At 40.6% G+C, this 20,261-nt stretch overlaps 1 protein-coding gene across 2 annotated transcripts in view; it reads left to right on the top strand.

Annotated features, from left to right (window-relative positions):
* Positions 1–20,261, top strand: part of LOC131986316 (rho guanine nucleotide exchange factor TIAM1-like) — a 65,186-nt gene that overhangs the window by 25,045 nt on the left and 19,880 nt on the right. Inside the window, exons 7-17 of one of the 2 annotated variants that reach the window (XM_059351203.1) lie at positions 184–356; positions 902–1,126; positions 2,513–2,698; positions 6,328–6,474; positions 6,681–6,755; positions 9,539–9,709; positions 11,414–11,518; positions 12,483–12,564; positions 12,839–12,925; positions 15,852–16,064; positions 17,516–17,649. In XM_059351203.1, the coding sequence (XP_059207186.1) occupies positions 184–356; positions 902–1,126; positions 2,513–2,698; positions 6,328–6,474; positions 6,681–6,755; positions 9,539–9,709; positions 11,414–11,518; positions 12,483–12,564; positions 12,839–12,925; positions 15,852–16,064; positions 17,516–17,649 (1,598 nt within the window). Of the gene's footprint in view, positions 1–183; positions 357–901; positions 1,127–2,512; positions 2,699–6,327; positions 6,475–6,680; positions 6,756–9,538; positions 9,710–11,413; positions 11,519–12,482; positions 12,565–12,838; positions 12,926–15,358; positions 15,714–15,851; positions 16,065–17,515; positions 17,650–20,261 lie in introns of those variants that run through there. The other variant, XM_059351204.1, reaches the window with a different exon arrangement.

The following is a 20,261-nucleotide window of genomic DNA, read 5'->3' as shown; positions in this document are numbered from 1 at the left end:
TCCTGAGAGCACCATGGTTTTTTTGCTCGAATACCAGTATACCACACACACTTTATATTTGTATATTATTGCAATGAAAGGCTGAAAAACCTTGTTTTCCTAATTGGTTTGAAATACTTAAAGAGACATCAGTAAGAACACTTTCTGTCTTTCTTATCCATCTTTTTTTCTGCATTCTCCAAGGCTGCACTCTTTTCCTGTACGAGTCAGACTGTCGTTCTGGGATCGACCATAACAGCGTTCCCAAACACGCGTTGTGGGTGGAGAACAGCATCGTCCAGGCTGTACCTGAACACCCCAAGAAAGACTTTGTCTTCTGCCTCAGCAACTCAGTGGGAGACGCATTCCTCTTCCAGGTGAGAGAGAGAGAGATCAAACTTTCAGTTCATGCTGAAATGAGGTGTATTTCATTGTTTTTGTTTGTATGAAGGCAGCAGATCACACAATAGAGACAGATGGGAGTAAGAGGAGACCTTAGTTCCCCTGGGGTTGTTCGTGTGTGTGTGTATGTGTGTGTGTGTGTGTGTGTGTGTGTGTGTGACAAATAAGTACATGACATTTAGCCATGTGTGGGAGATAAGCCAGTCCAGTGTCCATGTGTTTGTTTTATGTTTGACATGTTTAAAGGCCACACTGTCGTATTGTGACAGTGATCCACCACAGTGACCATTGTGTAATATTAAAATGTGTCTATTTATATGCATGGCAGCTGTCCGCAATGGCATTCAATCAATGAATGGGAAGATCAGTAATAAGATGATGAGGAGATTATTGTAACCATCCTATCCTGGAGGCTAATAATGGGACTCCAATTATTTTAGCTGTCAGTTTCTTGATTTTTCTCCTTTGGCTCTATGGAGATGTCACCAATTTTTTTTCCCTTTTCCCCTACTCCTGTCAGACGTCAGGACAGACGGAACTGGAGAACTGGATCACGGCGATCCACTCTGCGTGCGCCGCCGCTCTGGCTCGGCAGCACCACAGGGAGGATACGGTGCGGCTGCTGCGAACCGAGATCCGCAAGCTGGAGCAGAAGATCGACATGGACGAGAAGATGAAGAAGATGGGAGACATGCAGCTGTCCACTGTCACTGATGCTAAGAAGAGGAAGACCATACTGGAGCAGGTATGAAGCAGAGATACATACAGTCATAACAGGAAAGGTCAAACATAGAGAAATCAGTTTCACTGTGAAAAAAAGCTTCTTAATATCATCATACTACAAATTAGTCATACTTTATGACCATGTAAGGCTGATATGAACCAGGTTTATGATCTCATGTGTTTTAACACCCTACAGAAAGCCTTTAACATCCAGTTAAGTTGAGTAAAAACACCTAAGGGGCTGAACAGATGCACATCTTTGTACCTTTAAACTGCACTGATGCTCTAAATCATCTTTACTGCATGGCGTCATCTACACAAAATGTTCTTAAGTAGTACTAGCAATGACAGATGTGTTCAAATATTCCAACTGGTGCTCATTTCTAAACACAGTCAGGTGCAGCAGAATGCAGAATATTCATAACACATGTTGAAACACATGCAATGCATACTATTAGCCAGCAGATGAGCCTGGCATCTTTTTTGCTAATACTGTCATATTTAATAGCTTTTATGAAACGAGTCACAGCTGGAATTTCAAAGCTTTTTTCTGATCTTTTCACATCCAGTGGAACATCGCGTGTAGCTTTAGTCTTACCCCGTGCATGTCTGGAGTTGCTGCTGAATGTTAACGCAGAATTGCATGTAAACATTGCAAGCGAGCTTAAGAATGTTCCCTCAAACAATAGTCTTCCTTGTGGCAGCAAGCCTCTGTGTCTTTGTATGTGTGTGGCATTTGGTTAATAGAAAAGAAAATTACATAAAAAGCATCAGGAAGTGGTTAGTCTCGTGCAGAACACATCCCATTTCTGAGAAAACACCAGGATCTTGATTGCCTTCTATAAAAGTATATTAACTAAAATTGTAGGATCAAAGGAGTGGAAAAGCCTGAACCTGAGTGGCTGATTATATCATTGTCTTACTCCTCACCGTCAGTATATTTAACCACATGAGTTTACATAAATAGACCTTGGATTTACTAAAAGAATCAAAGAAAGAGCTGTTGTGTTAAGTCCTGGAACAAATAGGTGAATGCAAGAATCACTGCAAATTAAGTCTAGATTGTTTTTCATTGTGAGTGTGTGTGTGTGTGTGTATGTGTTCCACCTCCCACGGCCCACCCTGTGATACACTGCACATAGCACAGCGGGTCGGCGACTGGTGGGGGTTGTGTTGGTGAGTAATAACTCTCCACAGGGGCTTCAACACTCCCACATCTCACTCCTCCTGAAATGACCAAATAACCATTGAACAAAGGGTGATATTACAGTGTGCATATATACATATTTTTTTGTTTATGTGGTGCAACGGCGCATTGGTAAATCCGAATCTAATCAGCAAAGTTTGCTTATCTTGCATAATCACAAATCCATCCGTTTTAACTTTTCCTCCTCTTCCCCTCTGTTAGATCTTCCTGTGGGAGCAGAACTTGGAGCGGTTTCACATGGATCTGTTCCGCTGTCGGTGCTACCTGGCTAGCCTGCAGGGTGGCGAACCCCCCAACCCCAAGCGCCTGCTGGGCTTCGCTTCCCGTCCCACCAAGCTGGCCATGGGACGACTGGGCATCTTCTCTGTCTCTTCCTTCCATGCACTGGTATGAAAAATGCACCCACTCACACACATGTAAACACGTTTTTCAATACTTGTGTGGGACTAGTCTTTCCAACTCTCATCAGAGCTCCTTAATCCAAAACTCAAATTGTGTCCCACGTGCCTCTACATGTTCCAGTTTGCATTGCTTGAGAGGTTCCCAACTACCGACCCTCAATACCAGCCCAGCTTGTAGAAGTGGGTGTGTTTATCTGGCTGTAAGAGTGAGCATCTTGTCACATACACCCACCTAACAAATTTCTGTTGCCTGACAAATCTGGAAACTAATAGACACTGAATTTAGGCTAAGGTTAAAACAAAGTACAACTGAACTATGGGTAATAAAAGCTATATCAGCTTTGCACACTACTCACTGTTTTAGAATTTTTAAGAAAGAGATGAAGAGGGCTTCCAAGTGGAGCTGATTCTCAGTCTAAACCCACACATCAATAATAATAATTCTGACTTGCAGCTGCAAGTCAGAATCAGCTGACTACCAGATCAGAAGCACCACTTTGGGATACAGAAATATTTCAGTTTTAAGTTGATACACTTTATTGTTAACGTTTTAATGAATCAATTGGCCTATTTTTTATATAGCCAATGGTTGTTTCTTTGGGTTATCCTTGAAGAAATGTTGAAGCCCCCAGTACAGAAACAATCAACAGTAAAGCTCAAAACTGTTGGTCTCTATTAAGCCTCACTGCTGCATTCTTTCAGTTGTAGATTCGACCATGAAATCATTATTTTTTTAAATCAACTCTGAGGGAAAGCAGTTTGACTTTCAAAAAATGCTGTTCGTATCTGGTACTCCCAACAGAAAAAATATAATTTGAAATCAATTATTTGATAATTTAACATCTTAATTTTATTCTAATTTCCACTCAAATTTCAGGTGTAACTTAAATCAAAACTAGCCTTTTAAACCGGCTGTACATGATATTCAGAACATTAAACAATTGTTTAATATGTAGAGATATACAGTAGTGGAGTAATGGCTTCTCATTCCTTCCGTGTGTTTTTATCTGAGCTTCTCTGTTCTTTGTTGACAACAAACAATAACAAATTATTATCCTAGTTCTATATTTTTTGCCGATAACACCTTCCTGACACAGAAGCATAAATGATCACCTGCTGGTTCCCCCTCAGGTCACACTGTTAGCTCTTTCCCTACTGTTCTTGTTCTAAGGACTGTTCGGGGTGGCGTTAGCACCATTAGCTGCTAGCTGCCGGCTCAAACACCGCCATGCTGAGAGTCATGTGCAAGCAGTTGCTGAATTACGTGTACAGCCACATTAAGTAATGAGAGTCATGCAAATTTGTCCTCACTTTGGAGAATTGCAATTTTTAAAATTCTTTCATGGATATTTTACTCCCTGTACAGAGTACAGAATACTACATGCATGCTTGCGTCTACATACCTGCACACAATGTCTTCACCTCACACATTCAGATCATTCTCTTCACGAACTGTCCTGATGTTTACTGCTTTAGCCTGTGGCTAAAAGCCAAGCTCATTGCCTCAGAGCTCCAAACCATGTCACCTCGGGCGCTCCAAGAATGTACAGAATGAAACACCATGGATGCTGCTGTGTCTCATGCCGCCATGTGCTCTTCCAAATATCATCCAGGAAACAAAGAGCAGAGCGAAGAGAAAGAGGTGGAAACAATATCTCTATCGGCCAGTTTCATACAAACAGGCCATCGAATGCACCAAACATACACAATCTCTCACACACACGCACAACATCAGAGGTTGATAGTGTTTTTTTGTGACTGGTGGATCAATACGAACTCTGTTAGTAAGCTGCCATCCCTGAGGCACTTTCCCACAAACAGGCTTAACACTCTCTGCTCTGTTGACCCCCCCCTTCTTATACTGCCTACACCCTGACTTCCTTTGTCTCTCTCTCTCTTTCTGTCTCTCTCATATTCTCTTCTTCTTCTTATCTGCCTTATTTCCTTCACCCTTTCCCCCTCTCCGTCTTACACTATTTCTGTTTTTCTCCCTCCTATTACCCTCTAAGTTCATCATCACGTCCCTTTTTCTCCCATATTTTAAATTTCATTATTGCATTAGTCAAATACTGCTATAAATGAATATATACTCTACTATACAAATGAACTACATAAAAATGAAATATGTTTGCAGAATAAAGAATGGAGCTTCGTAATTAATTAATGAAATGCAAAAATATTAAAATGAATCAATTCATATTGCCTTCAGCAAAAGATAACTGTCCTCTCTCTCAACTCTTGGCTGTTTTTCCTTGGTAAGAAAAAGGAACATCTTTAATTTTTTTAAACTTTCTTCAGTAATTCCTTTAACTCATCAGGGTTTTTTATAATCCATAGCCAAAGGGGATTTTCCACTAAAACAGGCAGTAAAAATGCCTCTTGCATGCAGCTTACATAAGAGGAGTCTTGAAGACAGTTTGACCTATTATGTTTGAATTGTGTGTGTCTTATGAGCAGTGACTGGTGAGGAGACCAATAACCACACGCCCACATAAGTACAGTATGTGCTTGTGTGCACATACAGTACATGCTTGTGCATCAATGTATGTATTTCTGTAAGACATATGGAATCAGGGCTGCATAACACCCAGTAGTTCCATGTGAATTAACCCAGAAATGCCAACAGTGGTTATTCTCTGAATGTGTAGCGGATCAGTGAAGGAGATGAAAGGTTGAGTGTGTTCAGTATTTGCCATAAGTGTATGCTGTGCAGCAATGTGTGTTTTTATGTGTTAGTGCTTTTACATGCATCAGTATGTATGAATGCATGAAGTGACTCATAGTCAACAAACATAGACAACACTGCTGCCAGTGTGCATTATACAGCACCGAGTCCAGAGAAGTTGGGATGTTTTAATGACGTTTTACACAGCTTCCCAACCTTTTGGGAGTCACTTTTTCTTCTATTCATAGTCTATTAATTTGAATAGAAACATTATACATGGAATTTTGCACACAGATTCTGCATAGGTTCCCTTTAAAGATCAGCTCAACATTTACATTAAAACAAAGCACAAAAACCGAATTAGTATCAAATATTGTTATGTTATTAAATACAATACAAAATGCTTTCCAAAAAAGTTCAGAAACTGTTTTAACCTGAATTATTTTAAAGTACTTTGGAAATTACATACACTAGCAGCATTTAAACATGTTCTAGTAACCCAAAATACTAGTAATAAGATACTGGATTTGACAAGCTGTGCAGGCAATGCCTTTCTGGACCCTGAACCCTTTTGTTGATAGCAGATCAATAAGATGTAAGATAAGTACAGCTTAGGAACATATATGGATAAGTGCATTATAAATGGATTATTGTAACTGTAAAAAAATGAATGCATAAAAGTCCAAGTAAAAGGTTTATGTCTTTTAGTGTTTTAGTGTCAAAAGGTGTGACTGTGAGCGTGAACGGTTGTCTGTCAGCCCTGTGACAGTCTGAAACCTATCCAGAGTATACCCCCATTTTGCCTAATGTCAGCTAGGATTGGCTCCAGACCCCTGCAACCCTTGAAGCCTAGTAGAATGAATAATTTAACGAATGCCATATAACTACAAATTGTGGAGTGAATAACCTTTCCATTGGATTCACATCTTCTGTAATTATCACTGTCACAGGTGTCAGCCCGTACTGAAAGCAGCATCAGGAGGCGGAACCAGGCCATGCCTCGTACCTTCAGTAAACGTCGTAGCCGCTTCTCCTCCCTCTGGGGTCTGGACACGACATCAAAGAGAAAGACCAAAGGACATCCTTCAATCAACCAGGTTAACATTGTTACACATCTATACTGTAATCATGACTGACAGCTTCCTGTATGTTAAATGGTAGAACTGTAAGATAATGATAGTTTAAAGACAGTTGTGATTTTTCTAAGGTGTGACTTCTACTTGTAGGTGTTATAACTACACAAACGGCTGTGTATGTGATGATTGGATATATTTTCTATGTTCTGTTCTCTGTGTGGTTGCAGGTGTTCGTTGATGGAATGGAGCCAGTGAGAAAGCCATTGGAGCGCATGTTTGAAGACCCCGTCAGTGAGAAATCGGTAAGAGCACAGCCATCTTTACTAGTACCAACATGAAACAAATGTCTCTTTACCCTAAAAACCATAATAGTCGTCCTTGACATTTCTACTTCATTTGTTTTATTTGATATTTTCCCTATTTCAACATCAACCAAGATTAACTAAAAACAAAATCAACTTAAAGTTAGTTAGAGGTAAGAGTAAGTACAAACTTAATTCCATCCAACCAAATCTCCACTTCCATCGCGGTGTCTGTTTATGTCTTTACAGTAATAATCTTTATTAGGCTAAACAGTCGGTTTCTCCTCCCTTTTCTGGTTTGGCTTTCACTTCAGAGAAGCAGATCTGATGTAGCTGTCGGCTAATTCCTTTGTCATTGTCTGCCTTTCGCAAAATCCAACATAAAAACCACTGGCATCTGATGAACCTTTGTACTTATATAATGGGTTCAGGATTCTTAAGACCCCGAGGCCAACAAAATCGCTGAATTTTCTTCCTTCATTCACTTAAAGTTAGGTTCCTTTGGAGCTGTGGCGCTTCATTTGGAGGGTTATATGGGGGAAGCACAAAATCCCTGCACCCTTCTGCATCAGTGAATAATTTTTTGAGGTCATTTTCAAGCTCCTGCTTTAATGTTTTCAGACATCCACTTCTCTTCTGGCTGGAGAGAAATTTGCAGACTATAAAACTTTAAAAGCTGCAGAACCTTGTCTTTCCTCAATGTTATCGGAGGATTCATGAGTTTATTTGTGGTAGATAAACCCTTTTCATCTTCTGCAGCTGTTCCTCCTCCTGCACCACTCAATAAATAATTTGCTTAGCCAGACTTTGCAGGACTAACTTGGGTTTATTACCTGATTCTCCTTTTCTCCTTTCTCTTTCTTACACCTGACGACTCTGGGCCATAATGCCATTATTCTCCTTCTCTACCATCCTTTTGCACATCAAACAGCAGTTTCAGATCAGTGTTGACAGATTCCCATTTCTGTTTTTTTGTTTGCTCTGGGCAATTCCAACTCTATCAGCATCATTGGCTTTCAACTGGAGGGATATTTCTGTCTGCTAATCCCTCTGAGACAAATTTGATCTGATATGTTCAGATCATTAGCTTTCTGATGTTTCAACAAATTATGCAGACATTTGCTACCAAAGGACCTGGCAGTTTCACACCATCTGTCCTCTTGTGTTTCCGGCATATTGACCACGACTTACAGACAATTGCAAATAATGAATAATATCTTTAGAGAGAATAATACATTTCCCAAGGTTCCCATAGGATTGTAGGTTTCCAGTTGTAGCTTATCACAGGCTAAATGATGAATTTATATGAACTGTAAGGGAAAATGTCCAATTACTCATGGGTTGTGCAAGGACAAGCATGCCAGCTCCATATTTTATGAGAACTGGTAGAAGGCAGGAGAGATGAAGGGGGAGGGATGCAAGACGGGTGGAAGAAAAGTCTGCAGCACTCACCCGCTCTGACCGTGCAGGCCCCCAGTGGCACCATGGGAGATTGATTTCCTTCCACCCACGCTCATCCTCAGCTGGCAAAGTATGGTATGACAGTGAAGAAATGCATAGGAAGTTAACACGCTTCAGTTGGTTGTAAAATGTAGCTGGAAATGCTGCATCAGTAGAAATGAGCATCTCCTGTAAGATTACTGTAGTTCCAAATGTTCACATCTGACGGGGCTTGTCCCAGCTTTAGCTCTCTGTTTGTTTAGGGGAATCCCACTGACGGCAAGAGAGAGAGAGAGAGAGAGAGAGTTTAGTGTGCTGCCTAGGACCCCCGCCCCCAGCAGCAGCATCCTACATGGGCCAGGAGGGGAGCCAGATGGTGCCGAGCAGGGCTAGGAGTTTAGGGAGTTGGGGGGAGGTACTAGTTATGGACCCCCCAGTCTGTTGTCTGTCTGAGAAAATGTGTGTGTCTGTATTTTGTTAACATGTGCATACAAAAATGTGCTTTTGAATATAGTTTGCACCTTCTGTTTCTTTTCCTTCTTTCTCTGTCTTACTTTCACTTTAACCAACACGTACACCCACAGATAGTTAATTCAAACAGCGATCACCAAGCCGGATTGTTAACAGCAGGTTGTATGGCATAAATGAAAGACGGGGAGGAGGGAGATGATGGAGTGATGTGCAGATAGAGGGGCACCAGAAGGAGAGGCAATGATTAGTATGAGGGGGGTTGCAATAGAGGAATGAGAGAATAAATGAGTTTGTGGATGCTGTTACTTGATAGGATGAGATAAGGTATCAGTGACAGACAGTGTGAGGTCGAATAGAAGAGGCGAGCAGGACAGAATCAGAGGAGAGAGGCTGACATGCCAGATTGTCAGAGGTCAGACTGATGAGCTGAAAGGTTACAGACTGCGCTTTGAAAAGAATGCACACACATATGTAACACATACTCACACAGGGAGAAAAATTGCATCAAGAGGCTCTCATAAACACAAATGAATTCGATTTTGCAATCAGATCTCTTGCTGCTTTCAGGCCACCGCCAGTATCCATCATATTAGGCTAATCAAGCCGAGCAAATCTGTGTTTTTTTGTGAACAAGAAGGGGGACACCGCTGAATTAGGAGATTAATACATGATTTTAGCAACTGTAATTGTGGATAATAGAATATGTTTCTCATTCTTCATTCAGCAGAAACTCAATTAGAACTGAAAGCTTTTCATGATAACATTGAATTTATAATGGGGTGCCTTCTGTTTTTACTGGGCACAAAGGCTACTCAAAGATGCATAAACTCTTGTTTTTTGCGTGTGTGTGTGTGTGTGTGTTGCATTTTCAGAAGGAGAGAGAGGGCTCGGTCAAAAGTCTTCCTCAGCAAAACGTGGACAGCGACATTTGGGTTCCTGATTACCTGACTCCCTCCTGGGTGTGTCTGCCAAATAATCAGCCTGTCCTGGCCATCATACAGCCCGGGGAGACAGTGCTGGAAGTCCTGAGCACCGTCTGCAAGGTGAATTGTTGCTGATAGCGGTGCAAGGGCATGCTGTACAGTACTTCGTGTATAAGGCTGATAATTACAGACCAAACATTATGCAGTAGTTCAGCGATTTGAACTGACAGGTGATGTACGGTTTGTCCAACCTTTTCCCTGTAGAAGCTCATTGCTTCGTTGCATTTCAACCTGCACATGCACACATAAATGCTCCGGCAAAACTTGTAACCAACGACAGCTGTTAAGCATGCAAATAATTCATTCTAACAGGTTTGTTAAACACATGCAGTCTTGTGGAATGAGTCTCATAAAATTGTACATAGTTCTGCTTATTATGAGTTTAGAATACCATAAGTGGTTGCATGTGGATAATAAAACTTTAACATTTTACAGTCTGCAGACAGCTTAACACATGCAAACATATAAAAGTCAACTTTTAAGAATTTGACTTGTCTCATTGAATTAAAATCGCAATTTGAGATGTGAAACAAAGACATCAGACTGCAGCTGGTACTGCCAGGAAAGCAGAAAAGTGAATTTCAGTGTGACAGTGTCACAGATCTTTTCTTAGTCTTGACGAGGGTTGCAAAGGGGATGGGAAGATAAGCTGGAGAATTTTGGAAATATTCAAAAGCAAAAAAACATGACATTTAAACAGATTTATTTGTAAGTAGAAAATTATGAAGTTTTATTACATTTATTGAACAATATATTATTTAAATGAACAACAAAAACATGAATGTTGAATATTACTCCCCCGACCCCACCCATTCAAAATAAAGTGAAATGCACCCCGCCCGCCCCCCCAAGAAAAATTCCCAAAACGTCCCATTCAACATGCAAATGAGTTGAACATGTGATGGAGGAATGCACAGTGCATATAGGGGCTGTGGTCTCAGCAGCCCTGCAGGAAGCAGTGTGCTATGTGCATGTGATTGAGGAATAACAGATTTTTAAATTGTACTTGCATGAAATCTGGTTGTTAGTGGTTTAGTCAAGAGTATGCTAAAATATATTTTCCCGACTATATTTGAGTTCCTTGTTACAGCCAACCTTCAATTTTGTAAATTCCCGGTTTTTTCCCCATAAACTCCTATTAATTCTCATAAATTCCCATTCATTCCCATGGAAAGTTTCCAACTTTGAAAATTCCTGGAATTTTGCAACCCTATAGTCTTGACATACAATATACACTGCATATTACTGTCTCACTGTCTCATCAATTTCTGAGTCTCTGACAATTGCTTTGCACTTCATCCTCCTCTTCTAACAAACAAGAATAATAATACCCAATGACACGTATATGTTGCACTCAGGGCTCTGTTGAAACACATGCATGACGCTGATTGACGTGTGTGCGTTTGTGTGCATGCATGCTATAAACATGTCACAAGGAACTGGAGCATCTAATTTATGGCCCATGTGTGTTACATGCATGCACATACTGTATATGTGGATTATATACATGATTGGACACATATATGTCTGTTACCTTTTGTCAGGGGATGGTACAGTAATGGAAAAGGGAATGGTGTTTTTAGTTTAAGATATTAAACATGTTACATCAGAAGACAGACTGGGCTTCAAATGTCTGGGAGAGCTAATTAGAGTGATTGTGTATGTCTTATTTTGAAAAGAAGAATGAATACATGTGTTGTGATGCTTATTTTCCTCCACTTTAACATCCTTTTCTACATTGCCATTCTCTCTTATTGCTTCCAGGCCCATAAAATAGACCCCTCCAGCCATTACCTGCGTTTGAAGGTGTGGATTGAGAACCAAATGCTCTTTTATGTCCCCAAACTTGAGGAGGACATCTCTGATCTGGTGAGGAAACACACATTGAAGCACTGTGGTAATAACGTATGATGGTAACAACTTATTATCTGGATTGTCACAAAAAGAAACACACATAATTAGATGAAAGACGTGGAGTACAGTTATTTCACTGTACTTGTAATATGAAGTTTTCATATTTTGGAGGATTTGTGTTTTTTTTTATTGCAGTCTCAGCTGAGACACAATGTCCTATTTGTATTTTGGGGTCTTCACCTTATTACTAATTAATTTTTGTTTCATTCCAAGCGGATCTGGATGCAAGCTTGTGCATGTTTTATGACTTGGATGACAGTTTTGATTTGCAATGCATACAAAATTCCCATGATGGGAAAGGAAGCGCCATCGCATATGCTATAAATTATGCAAAATAGTATTCTGAGTGTATTATGTGCACCATTATTCACATAAACAATCACTCTCATTGAAAGAGACCTCACCTCCACATTATTCAGCCCCTGTGTAAACCCCAAAATGAATTCCTTTTGCGACGTTGCTTTGTAGGTGATACACTGAACTCTGTCTCAAAGCAAAGTCATTGTATAACTCGCTCTTTTTCCTCAATAGGTCTTTTATCTTCCTGCTTTGATCAGTGACTCATTTCACCCTCTTTCATCCTCCCTCTATGATATTACATTATTATTTCTCCACAGTGAAATGCATTACACACTACAGGCTCCTGTCCCTGTCTGTTGCTTCATACACACAGCTGTGTCTATGCTCCTGCCCGCTGCTAGGTCAAGCCCCTGTCTGAGCACCCACTCACTTCACAGACTCGACCTGGATTTTGACCCCACAACCTTCGCTTGCGATTGCTCTATTAAGGAGCCTGAATAAAACATGAATCTATCCATCCTTTATTATCAGCAATAACATGACCTTGACCATCTCCATCCAACAACACTGCTATCCTTCCATTTTTTGCCAATTAAATATAAACTTTTTGTGTTTGCAGCTCTATAAAGAGATTGAAGTTTGCCCCAAAGCCACCAAGGTGATCCGGTTTGACAAAGCCGAGTCCTGCACCATCGGATACGGTACGCTTCTCTCTGACAGTACCCCTTTTTTTGAACCCTTTCCTGTCATATTTTAAATTCTGCTTCAAATTGATTTTTGTAATAGACTTCATTGAGTCATGCTTCTTAATGGCTAAAAATGGATAACCCAGTCTGGGTGCATTTTATCCTAAGTGGATCTAATTGCTCTGTAGTTATGAAGCAGCGGTGCACACTGTCAAATTGGATTTTTTTTAAAGAGGACTAAAAGAATAATGACTCAATCTCTCTCTTGTCCTATGATCGATGTCTATAGGTTTTTCTGTGGCAGTTATAGATGAGGATGGGACGCAGCAGCTCCATATTACTGAAGTCAAAGCAGAGGGGCTGGCCTCAGCGAAAGGTACATATTTCTTTTATTAACAAACAAACGTGTGTGTGCTGTACTTTTTGTGTCCTGAGAGTTGGTATTCCCGCATAAAAGACAAAACAGACAAACAAAAAAACAGGACATTTACCATAGTTGAATCTGAGTGCAGTAGCAACAGGGGTTATGTAACAGGTACGTGAAAGCTGGCTACATATTTCTCTCTTTGGTTGACATTGCAAACTCAACAGCCAAACACCTGACCTGAGAAACACCTGATCCCGCATGACATCTTATCAGCGCAACTTTGTGTGACTGCATCGCTTCAGCTACTGAGTCAACATAACTAAACCTCTTGTTTGACAGAGAAGCCTGGTGGCTTAGGGCAGAGTGGAGAAGAGACGAATAAAGAGAACACCTTGTCTCCAAAAGGTAGACGTCAAAGGAGAGGCTTGTTAGCAATGCAGTCTTTTACTCTAAATTCTGCGGATCAACATTTTAACTAGAGCCATACCAAATGTAGTTTGTAGCTGCGAAGCTTCAGTCATAAAGTTGACATTTAAATTTGAAACAGCATTCAGATGTTTTGCAGCTTTTTCCCCTTTTTTTGAATGTCTATTTATTCTGTTTATTCCCGGTATATCTGCACATTTGAAGTTAAAAAGTAGGCTACACTAATATTATTTTATTAAGATACTATTTGTCGAATTAGTGTAGGGTTGTTTCTGCGATCCAAATATTTCCAGTACCTCCAGAGTGCTGTAAAGTCCAAAGGTTCCAATTTGTATATTTTCACAAGTCACAACCATGTTTTTATCTACATCTCTAAATATTATTTAGCCTGTCAAAAACAATATTTTCACTGCTGTCAAAAAACTCTTTGCTCTCCAGCTTGCCGCACACATGCATATGCACCATAAATTACATTTATATAACCACATATTCATTCAAAGTAATCACACTTTATTCAAATAGTGGATTTTGAAATTTGTTTTAGGGTAATGATGTTATAAAATTTAATGAGGGAACCTCAAAAGGAGCTTTTAATTTAAGAGACTAAAATTCAGTATGGCCCTAATTTTGGAATATCTTCTCTTTTTCACAATTTACAAGGCAATAAACAATAAACTTACTAAAGATAGAGGTCATTCACAGCATGGAAAGGCCTCCAACATCAGTAAGTCCACATGATATGAACCAGCAACTACAGTATGGAAAAACATCTGGCTGCTTGAATCACATGTCCCGTATACTATATGTCAGTCTGATGATTACTAGCTTTCATGCTAGAAAAGGCATTATGTTCCAAACCATGAAATACAAATTAAAGAAATTCCATAGGAGCTATGAATATGTGGCTTTGTTGTCCTTCAGAGCTAAGAATAAAAACAGCATTCCTTTGTCTGCCAGGTCTCGAGTTCATCCCCCATTCATTAGCCTCTATCTTCTAACAGAGCCAGCACGACCTAATGGGTTTGAAAAACACACGGCAGCTCTGTACATACAACACTAATGTATAGAAAATAACATGCCCCACTATTGTGCCCCCAGAGTCACACCAAGGTTACTCAAGTGTGAGATTGTGTCCTCCAGTGCATTAGCAATCTAAAAAGCTGCTAGCTTAGCAGGCTGCCAGCAGCCACAGGATATACTGACTTTCCACATCTATATGCAAGTAGAGATAGAAAAAGCTTGTGGCACCCAGACAACACAATACATCTTTTTTGTAAGATTACACTATATTCTGCTGAATCACTGAATTAAGTATGTCAGGCGCAACATTAGTAGGTCCATGCTTACGCTGAGATGAGCTTGTATGTGCACTAAGAGCAATGAGAATGAATGGGGAGTGAAAGAAATCACGCTTCAATTTCTGCAGGGTATACACAGAAACCAGGCCATCACCGGACAAGGAGCCCCAGAGGGTCTTTTCTCTCTCTCTCCCTCTCTCACTGTAATTCCCCCTCCCCCTTACAGAAGCACAGACACATACATGCATACACAAGCACATATACACACTCAGCAGTATATGGCCAGAGGGGTTATCTCTCTCTGTCCAATAAAGACTCTGCTACAGCTGACATTTCACATCCCAGACAACTAGGTCATAACTTAGGGCTAAATGTGCGCCTCTATATATGTAACTGTGTGTGTGCCTGCATGTGTCTGTAGCATTCAGCGTATGATGAAAACCATATCACAGAATGCCTGCTGTTCCTATTAGAGTAGATATAAAATTAGACTAAAGGGATAGCAAGCAAACATGTGCCCATGTGTGACTTTGTCAACAGGACCAAAACCCTTTGTCTTACTTAATTCTGCCAGTTAGGGCAGGTGTCAGATCTCCTGTCACAACCAATCAGGTTTATTGGGGGAGGTTGTCTGCTAATTGGTCGGCTGATTGACTACTAATTCCCAATTAGCAGAGCCGGCACAGGTGTGCGAGGGGAGAAAGCCTCAAACTGGATCTGTGTTTCAGTGCAGGCCATGGATTGTTTTTCATATATAGCACCATATAGATGATGCACATGTTGACAGGACAGGAATAGACACGCATTGCACCATCCTTCTTAAAGCAATCCGGTCTTGTTAGATCAGCATTTGCCTCAAGCGAACATGCATGAACGGCTGCATTTTTAATGTTTTGGAAGACATTAGAGTCCCAACATGTCTGATTAGTGACGGAGCTGCTGTTGAGGAGAATGGCACTAAAGTTTTGTTTGTGCAGATCATTTGTACACATTAGCACTCAAGCTGATGGCTCACAGGAAAGCCACTGTGCTGGATGGTGCTTTGTTGTTGACAGACAATCCTTTCACTTACTGTGCGTTGCTTTTATCACTCTCTCAGCCTGTTCTGTTGCAATGTATTTCTCTCCAAAATGAAGCCACTTTAAAGGACACATGCTTTTTTAAGCATTAAATCGGCTGAATTTCTGCACTGTCCTTTCATTCTCCACCAGGTTTGAAAGCAGGGGATGAGATTCTCTTGCTCAATGGTAAACCAGCATCCGCCCTCCAAATGGATGATATGAGGGCTGCATTTGTAAACCAAGCGCTGACCTTGAGTGTCAGCACCTTGCCCCAGCTGGACCCTCGGGTCCTGTGCTCCGTTCCACCCCGGCGCTCCGATGGAGAGCATGACCCAGCCACAGACATCTTCTCCCAGAACCAAGGTAAAGCTTCCTGTTCTGCAGGAACAGAGGTTGTGCATGCATGGGATTCTGCATTATTTGTGTTTTTGAACAAATTTCATAACAAGATGTACACAAACAGTGTCCTCTAGTGACTAATATAGTTCGTTTTCTTTATTAATTTCAAATCATAACCTCATTATCTTAAGGGCCATCAAATCATATAAAGGAAGATCAGCTTAAGGTTAAGATGGAAACTTGACCTGCAGATTTGTGCGGCTTTAAACAGGATGTAACTTTTTACAACTCTTAAATTTTGCTACGACTTTGTGGCGAAATGAGGGAGAATGCAGATGGTGATTTAAATCATTATTTTTATTTTTTTTAAGGCAGAGGGTGAATAGGGCAATCTGCTAATTATGCATGGATGCTGTCTGACAACCAACCTGCAGGCAGCCGCCAGCTTTCCCCTGACCTGCTCTTTTTATCCGAGCAAGGGCACCATTTGTATTCCTTTTATAAATTGGGGCTCACAGTGCACAGGCTGACAAGCTGGCATTGTTTATACAGCGACTCGGAGCATTATGAATATTAATATGAATCCTTCCGCAGTGTGGAGCTGTCATTGTGTAAGATATGCCATACGCAAAGGGTCAGACAGAGAGTAAAAACACTTCAGCAGCCAGATGGAGGTTATCGATGATATCATGCTTAAGAGGAGACGGGTGTACACAAGAGACCTTCAACAGAGGAAATAAATGGGAAATATCACTCTGATTGGATGAAATACTAAAGACTATACAGTGGTATCATAATAAGAAACACCAAGGGTTATATGGATGTTTTTAGTATCATCACTGTAACTTAACACAAACACAAGGACGAGTCTGTTAAATTCTATGAATTGTGAAGAATTGAGAAGGACACCAAGACCATTGACTGTATAAATGAACTAGACGTGATTATAATTGGGTTGCTTATTTTGGCTAGTGAAAAACAGGCTTAAAACTTAATTTACATAAAAAATAAAGAGACAGCTTCTTATAGAACAATAGACCTTTTTAGGCAACCAAAATGTCATAATGAACTTTAAATACACCTGAAAGGTTAAAAAAAAGAAGTTCAAGGCTATTTAAATCCCCTGCTTTATTGTCAATTTTTTTCACTAAATTGGACCATAATTTACAAAATGAACTGAATTGGAAACCCTTGAAACTAGTGATAAAGGCTATTAACTGAAAGTGTTGGCTGAGGGAATGAGTTAAGGTAGAAGTGGGGACAATTTTTTTTATTGACCTTTATACAGTCGGACCACTTGTAATTGCCCTCTACTGGCCATTAAAAGAATGCAGGCTTAAGGCACTTTTAAGACCTGGAGGAAGTTTGGAAAATCAAAAACATGAGAACAAAAGGGGTTGTAAGTGAGCATTAGAGAGAAGTTTCCTGATATTTGGGAATACACTATGTATTTACATTTTGTCCTATGTCTGCAGAGGACATCCTGGATGAGGTGTCAGGGTTGACGGCGGAGAGCCAAAATGAGAGTTTGGTGGAAGGATCTCGGCCGACCCTGCAGAGTCCTGTAGATCCTCAGGAAGACAAAACCTGCATGGGGACTGGACAGAAGGTAGGATATGACATGCAAAGACACAACTTAGATATGTATACACACTAAGACAAACATTCACAGACACATACATGTAACAGAGCAGGGGATTAACAGTCTAGTTCAGGGGTGGGCAATCTGCGGCTCCGGAGCCTTGTGTGGCTCTTCAGGCCATCTGCAGTGGCTCCCTGTGGCTGTGACCAAAAAATAATAAGTTATTTCCTTAAATTTAAATGTTAGTGTAGGCCCAAATCAATTTGTATTCTTCAATTGTAAAAATGTGTGGTTTATAAACGGCAGTAAAACATTTTCTTTTAACATTTTAGACAATTGAAATGGGCATCATAGCTTATGAAAGTCTACGGCCCGGCACCTTAACCTTAAATTTTGCCAACTTCAAGTCTAGTTTTGAATTTATCTCAAATACTCAAATAGAGTCCAGCCTCTTATTTGCACTTGGGTCCTCACTGCATGCTGACAAAACCATATTAATAACTGCTCATTGTGACCTATTCGTAATATTGGTCGGCTAGTTGGGCTTCATTTAAGGCTGTTTTATCTTCATTCTAAGGCTAAAAAAATGTTTTTCTGCTTTTGGCCAACAATGGCTCTTTTGTTAGTAAAGGTTGCTGGCCCCTGGTCTAGTTCTATAGAGGATGGGTGAACATTCATACCCTGTCAGATGTGTTGTTGCTGACAAAGACCAGCAGTTTCGTTATCAGTGTTTGTGTGTGTGTGAGTGACCTGTGGATCAATGTTGGTGTTTGAAGTGGCTGATTAGCTGCACTGTTATGCTGTCATCTTTCATCCTGCTGCGGTTAATTTCACCCTGTTTCTCATCTCAGACCTGTCAAACAGTAAAGAAAAACACTATCACTGACCACCAATCCAACACATTCTGAATGTACACTTGAACAAATACTGAGATCCCATGTGTTTAGTATTATATAAAAACCGTCTGGCAGGTCTGATCCTAAATATTTCTTCACTCGTGTCAGGTGTTTTGTATGTGTAGCATGCGCTGTAGACGGAAAGCTGGAAGATGTTCAGAGGCTTTTTCTCATGTGATACTTGTGACCTTTGCACAAAGGCTGTTTTGGGAGTGAAAGATCTGAGCGCTCAAGTGGTTTGACACGCACACACACAGCCATTACACCACATTTCACACGCTCAGAACTGCTTTGAAGTTGCTTTTTAGTAAATTCAACTCCAACATGATGATTAATCCATGCAGCAAATTTGCAATTTCATCTATAACGCACATAAATGCATGTCTGAGCAATCACTGCATTTAATCATATTCTTACAGAAATGACAGATTAGTTTCTACACACTGCTGACAACATGTTATATGACTACTTTGCGGTGTGTGTCAGACCCAGCACATGAACAGATGTGTGTGTACTGGATGTGTGTGTGCTCTGTAGCACAGAGATGGAGACAGACAGGTGAGTGAAAGAGTGAGTGAGCAGCATCACTGACTAATTAAGATTACGTCTGGTCTGATCAGGGTCGGTGCAGTGATTGCTGGGACACGCCGTGTGCCAGCCGGTCTCCCTCGGATATGGTTGTCACTTCCATTACCATGCAATGTCTGATAACCAGTAACCACCGGAAACATTTTTTTTTTCGGTACCTCTGTGTGGATAGCCCAGACATGAACAAAAGACGAGAAAAGGGAAGGGACAGCGCTGTGTTCTCTTTTGGATATGTGTCAGTGAGCTTCAGTCTCGAGCGGCGGACTAATGGGTGAGGTCAGTCGGCTCCAGTCCTGTTGGACGGCAGTGGTTCTGTGACTCCAATGTGCCATTATTAGTTGGAAGCAAAGTATGTGAAGATGAGAGAAATACCGACAGATAGCGCTGCCAGGATGAAAGTCTCATTTGGCCCACTTCATGTGTGGAAAATTCCACTGATTCCAAACTTGTTAAACTGTATAAAAGTGTTTGAACCTCAGCACAGCTCATAATTAACATTTAAAGGATTTTACTATTTTAAGCTCATGGTGTTCCCACATGCAAGAAGAAATCAATTCAAATCAATTCTAACAAGTGAAAACACAAAACCCAGCATGCAATCCTTATATAACACCTTTTGGACAGTGTGCAGCTTGATTATTTTATTGTTGAAAAGATTATGCAATGAGGAAACTCATTGTAGCGTCGTATTTCCATTAAATCTGGGCAAATTTGTATATGCAGTTGAAGTAAAATCAGGCTTCAAGTCTTCAGTCAGCTGCAAAGTGAAAAGCACATATAATTTTCAGCAATAAAAGATTGTTTGATATCGTATACCACTGGATCCCACATGTAAAACACCAAAGTCAGCTTGGGGACACAATAATGACTTGAGATGAAGGAATTTGCTTACTCCTGTCTGTCATGTGGTCCCTTGGTGTTAGTCATGTGCTTTTTGGTTCATTATCAGTTGCTTTTGAAGAAAAACACTCTGCAAACTTGTACATCAGAGCAGTGCAACAGTATAAAGAGAGCTCCGTAATCCACCATCTTCATCTCACCTTTCAGTCTCTCACCTCCTGCTCCAGTCTAACGCGCGCTGTCACGTTTCTCTCCTCATTTCCATCTGCTGTCTGTTTTGGCCTCTCTTTTCAACCTTTTTCTCTACCCTTCTTT

Source organism: Centropristis striata, chromosome 15 (assembly GCF_030273125.1).
Source record: "Centropristis striata isolate RG_2023a ecotype Rhode Island chromosome 15, C.striata_1.0, whole genome shotgun sequence".
Classification (NCBI taxonomy): domain Eukaryota; kingdom Metazoa; phylum Chordata; class Actinopteri; order Perciformes; family Serranidae; genus Centropristis; species Centropristis striata.
The sequence above is the reverse complement of the archived record's forward strand: the minus strand, read 5'-3'. Positions and strand labels throughout refer to the sequence as shown.